General features: G+C 35.8%; 1 protein-coding gene across 1 annotated transcript in view; it reads right to left on the reverse strand.

Annotated features, from left to right (window-relative positions):
- Positions 1–5,399, reverse strand: part of TANC2 (tetratricopeptide repeat, ankyrin repeat and coiled-coil containing 2) — a 413,117-nt gene extending 407,718 nt beyond the window's left edge. Inside the window, exon 1 of the mRNA XM_042783546.1 lies at positions 5,333–5,399. Within this exon, the coding sequence (XP_042639480.1) occupies positions 5,333–5,399 (67 nt within the window). The remainder of the gene's footprint in view (positions 1–5,332) is intronic.
- Between the last annotated feature and the right edge of the window lie 601 nt (positions 5,400–6,000).

The raw sequence follows: 6,000 nt of genomic DNA on the forward strand, positions 1-6,000 counted from the left end.
TAGCATACCAATTTTATTTAAAAGATTCTTATTTCTCCTTTTAACATCTCACCCATTTCTTGACTCTATATATAATTATTAAGAAGCTCTGGTGGCTATGAAAGACACATTTCTTGATTAATGCTATTCATTCTTTAATCCATTACTAACAGATTTTTTTTTATCTTAATGAATATATTATAACACTTGTTTCTTAATAACTGGAGTCTGTGTTCTAGGACCTCTGGTTGCACAGTGGTTGAAGTATTTGGCTGCTAACCAAAAGGCTAGTGGTTCAAACCCACTAGATGCTCTGCAGGAGAAAGATGAGGCAATCTGCTTCAAGATTTACAGCCTTGGAAACCCTATGGAGCATTTCTACTCTGTCCTATAGGACCACTATGAGTCAGAATCAACTTGATAGTGATTGTTGTTGTTATGTGCCATCGAGTCGGACCTGACTCGTAGTGACCTCTCCTTGGGTTTCCGAGGCAGTATCACTACGGAAGTAGATTGCCCCATCTTCCTTTCGTGGAGCAGCTGGTCGGTTTGAACCACCAGCCTTCTGGTTAGCAGTCAAGTGCCTTAGCCACTATACTACCAGAGTTCCCAACTTGATGGTAGTATGTTTGTTTTTATATACACTACTAACATTTATGTACCATGAGCACATGCTTAGATTTTTATTAAAATTCCCATATATCACAAGATAACAGAAGTAAGTGACTTATAAATGAGGAGACCATGGGATGGCATGTAGCTGTTGTTGATGTTACCAGGTGCTATCAAGCTGGTTCCAACTCCAAGAACCCACGTACAAGAAAACTAAGCACCGCCCGGTCCTACACCAGCCTCACAGTTGTTGCTGTGCTTGAGCCCACTGTTAAAGCCACTGTGTCAGGCCATCTCGTTGAAGGTCCTCCTCTTTTTCCCTCTTTTTCTCTAGGGAGTGGTCCCTCCTGATAACATGCCCAATGTATGTGAGACGAAGTGTTGCCATCCTCACTTCCAAGAAGCATTGCACCTGTACTTCTTCCAAGACAGATTTGTTCGCTCTTCTAACAGTCTATGGTACATTAAATATTCTTTGCCAACACCATAATTTGAAGGCATCCTTCCTCTTTGGTCTTCCTTATTCCTCTCTGGTCTTTCTTATTCATTGTTCAGCTTTTGCATGCATCTGAGGCAACTGAAAATACCATGGCTTGGGTCAGATGCACCTTAGTCTTCAAAGTGAATTCTTCACTTTTTAACACTTTAAGATGTTCTGCAGCAGACTTATCCAATGCAATATGTCTTTTGAGTTCCTGACTGCTGTTTCCATGGACATTGATTATGGATCCAAATAAAATGAAATCCTTGACAATTTCAGTGTTTTCCGCATTTATCATGATGTTGCTTACTGGCCCAGTTGTGAAGATTTTTGTTTTTTTTTTGTGTTAAGGTATAATCCATACTGAAGGCTGTAGTCTTTAATCGTCATCAGTAAGTGCGTCAAGTCCTTTTCACTTTCAGCAAGCAAGAATGTGTCATCTGCATACTGTAGGTTAATGAGTCTTTCTCCAATCCTGATGCTGTATTCTTCTTTACATAGTCCAAATTCTCGGATTATTTGCTCAGAATACAGATTGAGTAAGTATAACGACAGAATGTACTCCTGACATACATCTTTCCTGATTTTTAAACCACACAATAATATCCCCTAATGACTGCTTCCCTGGTCTCCATATAAGTTCCTCATGAGCACAGTTGTGCTCATGAGATGGTATGGGATACCACAAATTTGAAAAAGCACAAACCTGTAATCAAGAATTTTCTTTATCTGAAATATTTAAAATTAAAATTTTCTAAGAAAACAACCAACCATTTATATTCAGATAAGAATATTGGTCATGTTAATTTATTATTTTAACTTGACACAAGCACTAATATATATAAAAATATACTATATGAAAATATAGTATTGGAAAAAATATACATATAAGTTCACTATTTAAATCTCTAATTTTTAATCAGAATGTATTTTCTAAATATTTTTCTTCACTGCACACTCTTAGATCTGTGAAAGCAGAAGTAATTTATCTGATATACAGATTTTTTTTTTTAAGAAACTGATTTAAAGAAATGGAATTCAAATTAAACCAGTTTAAATATTTTAATTTAATCCTTTAAAAACTGTTTTTTAAAACCACATAAGTTTGGGATAATAATTTAAAGTAGTATAAACAGGAGAACTTCAATCACTACAAAGAAATCACTATTTCAAATTTCAAGCAGCCTGTTCAAACCCACCAGCCACTCCTCAGAAGGAAGACTGGGCTATCTAATTCTGTAGAGATAGCACCTTAGAAACCCAAGAGGGGTCACTGTGAGTTGGAACCGACTCAATGGCTGTGAGAGTTGACAAAAGCAATAGAGTTGAGAGTAGAGGTTAGGATTCTAACACATATTTTGGGGGTATATAATTCATTTCATAATATCAGGAAAGACATCACTGAGAAAGTGACTTCTCAGTAAAGACGTCATTGACGACCTCATAGAAGTGAGGGAAACATAAAGCTTTAAAGCAGGAGAAGGCAAAAAGAGGGAACAAAAAGGTAGAGTTACAGGAGATGAAGTCAAAAGTAATGAGGAACAAATCCTGTAGAATTACGAAAGGACTTAGGCTTTTAATCAACTTATGTCACTCCCCATTTAAACACTGTATCTGGTCCCTGATTGCCCCAAACCCTCACCATGACCCTCACTATTTGGCTCATCTCTGCCTGCCATTCCTTTCTACCCATACATTCAGCCCCAAATACTCTACCTTAAACTTCCTTAAATATGGAGGAAAAAGCATCCACAACCGGAAGAAAGGCATTATCAACCTTTATACCACAAATTCTAATCCTCATGTATGCTCCACTATTAAGAGAATTTCTAATATTTTTCAATAAATATTTCAGGAATGTATGGGCAGGGGAAAAAAATGCTTTTTTGTATACCAAAACCAAAAAACAAACACACTGCTGCCAAGTTGGATCTGACTCATAACAACCCCTCCCAGAGTTTCTAAGGGGGTATCACTATGGAAGTAGATTGCCCAGTCTTTCTTCCAAGGAGTGGCTGGTGGGTTTGAACTGCCAGCCTTCTGATTAGCAGTCAAATGCCTTAGGCACTACGCCACCAGAGCTTCATCTTGTTACATGCATTCTTTTAAAATTTAACATTAACTGTATTAACATACAGTTAATCAGGGAAGTGATGGAGAAATGTTAATGGTGATTAGTTTATGTTAAAGGCATAATAGGGTGATTCTTCTCTCCTTTTTTCATCTGAAGAAAAAGAACACAATTGAGAGACATGAGGGATAATACCAATCTAATATACAAACTAAAGTCCCAAAAAACAAGTGATAAAAGGATAGAAGAAGATACAATGGCCAAGCTTTTCCATGACTAATGAAAGCCACACAGATTCAAGAAGCTCACCAAAACCCAAGCAAGATAATGGAAAGAAAATTCATACATCCAGGTAAATCATAGTCAAATGCTGAATATCAAGACCGTTGTTGTAATGGGCCGTCAAGTTGGATCCGACTCATAGCGACCCCTCCTTGGGTTTCCAAGGTATTATCACTATGGAAGTAGATTGTCCAACCTTCCTTCCAAGGAGTGGCTGGTGTGTTTGAACCACCAGCCTTCTGGTTAGCAGTTAAGTGCCTTAGGCACTAAGCTACCAGAGCTCCTGGCGAAAATCAAGATTAGGAGGGGTAAAATAGTAAAGTAGTCAGACAAAAACAAGACACATTATGTATCACAGAAAAATGAGAATGATGGCTGACTTCTCATGAGAAGCAATGTGAGTCAAAGGAAAGTAGAACTGTATCTTGAAAGTGTTTAAAGAAAAGTACTGCCAATCTAGAATTTTATACTCAGTGAAGGAAAGGCCATATACAATAAGGTGGAGGGCAGCACAACAGAACAGAAAAATACGTATTTTTTTATAAGGCAAAATAAAGGCATTTTGAGAAAAATTTTTTAAAATGTTAAAAAGCTGAGATAATTCATTGCCATAATAACTACACTTTAAGACGGAAATGTCATTTTGCAAGAAGGAATGAAGATATCAGAAAAGGTAAATATACACGTAAACACAAAAGGCATTTTTTTAAAATACAATTTAAAGTAACAATAACAATATATTATAAAGCATATACTATATGTGTAAGTAACATATAAAACAAAAAAGCACGGGATATAAATAGACAAATCCACAATCACAGTGAAGGGTCTTAATCACATGCCTTTCAATAAATACATTTTTAAAAGAAGGATCTAAAATATTCGAGGAACATCCTTACTAAAATTGACCTACACTGTACCCAAAAAATGCAGAATATACATTATTGACCGTCATATCCAGAATATTTATCAAAACTGACCATTATAGCTGAGCTGACAGAAGAAAATCTCAGTAAATATCAAAGGAAAAAAATAATACAAAATATGTTCTCTGATAGCGGTACAATTAAGCAAAGAATCAATAATAGTAAGGTAATCAGAAAATAATCAAGGAGAAGTCAACAAGTATACTTTAAAATACCAATTAGTCAAGAGGAAATCACAATGGGAATTGAAAACATTTTGAGGAAAATGATAGTAAATATACTACCAATGTAAATGAGTAAAAATGCAGAAAAATTAGAAAATTAAAAAAGATTATAAAGAATATAATGTAAGTCTGTCACCCATTGTAATAAAAGTCTATCAACTGAAAACAAACATTTTGTTATGTTCCTTTTCAATATTTTTAGCAATAAAGTATACATATAGTTTTGGCTCTTTTTTTAAATCTTAAAAACCTAAAAATTATGTATTTTTCATAAATTATATTTTAATAGCTGTAAAAATCTCCAACTTGTATATATCACCTTCTGTACAAACCTGTAGGGATGGTTCCTATTTTCACAACCTCATTTCCCAAGGAGTGCTTTGCACTGCAGTAATTTCAGATGTTAACTCCAAAAATTAGATTTAGGTCAAGAAAGTTTTAAATAAGTCCATAATACACTAAAGCATTAACTCTCATATATTAGACAAAAATATTTTTTCCTGCACAAACTTTTCCTGTACGTTACTATTCCTGGTAAGTGTTTTAGGTGTTCTTACCTCTTAATAAAAAGAGCTCTGCTAGCACAATGCCTAAGGCATCTAAATCTTAATAAAGAGGTTATGACAGCTGGTAAGACTGTAAACTTTCTTCATTCTAAATTCAATAAACCATTTAATAAATAAATATATAAATAGTATATCCCTAAAAGAATTTCTATTTGTAAAATATTACACCAAACAGTAGCATAATCACTTACCACTTGACCTATTTTTGCGACTTGATTTCCCACCAGTCAGAAGCATCTTGAGACTATTCCGAAACATGGTTGTGCTGCTGAGTATTACCAAAACTGTAAAAGAAAATGCGGGAAATTTTTTAAAAAAATTTTTATCATCTATTCAAAACACCATTAAGAATTAGTTTGAAATGCATTATACAGAATTAACTATGTTTAAATATAACATACTTCCTGCTGTCAGGTCGGATCTAACTCATAGCGACCCCTCCTTGGGTTTCCGAGGCAGTATCACTACGGAAGTAGATTGCCCAACCTTCCATCCAAGGAGTGGCTGGTGGGTTTGAACCGCCAGCCTTCTGGTTAGCAGTCAAGTGCCTTAGGCACTGTGCCACCAGAGCTCCTAGTAGCGTAGTGCCTAAAGCACTTGACTGCTAACCAGAAGGCTGGCGGTTCAAACCTACCAGCCACTCCTCGGAAGGAACAACAACAAGGGTTTCCAATACTATAAATCTTTATGGAAGTAGACTGTCTCAAGTTTTTCCCACGGGGCTGCTGGTGGGTTCAAACCACTGACCTCTGGTTAGCAGCTGCATGCTTTCACCACTTTACCACCGAAAAAACAGTACAATAATTTTAACTGTATGCCAAAGAGCTGAAACCCACTCAATGAACAAGAGATCATCTTT

Source organism: Orycteropus afer, unplaced genomic scaffold (genome assembly GCF_000298275.1).
Source record: "Orycteropus afer afer isolate SDZICR_OR568_19922 unplaced genomic scaffold, OryAfe1.0 scaffold00018, whole genome shotgun sequence".
Lineage (NCBI taxonomy): Eukaryota > Metazoa > Chordata > Mammalia > Tubulidentata > Orycteropodidae > Orycteropus > Orycteropus afer.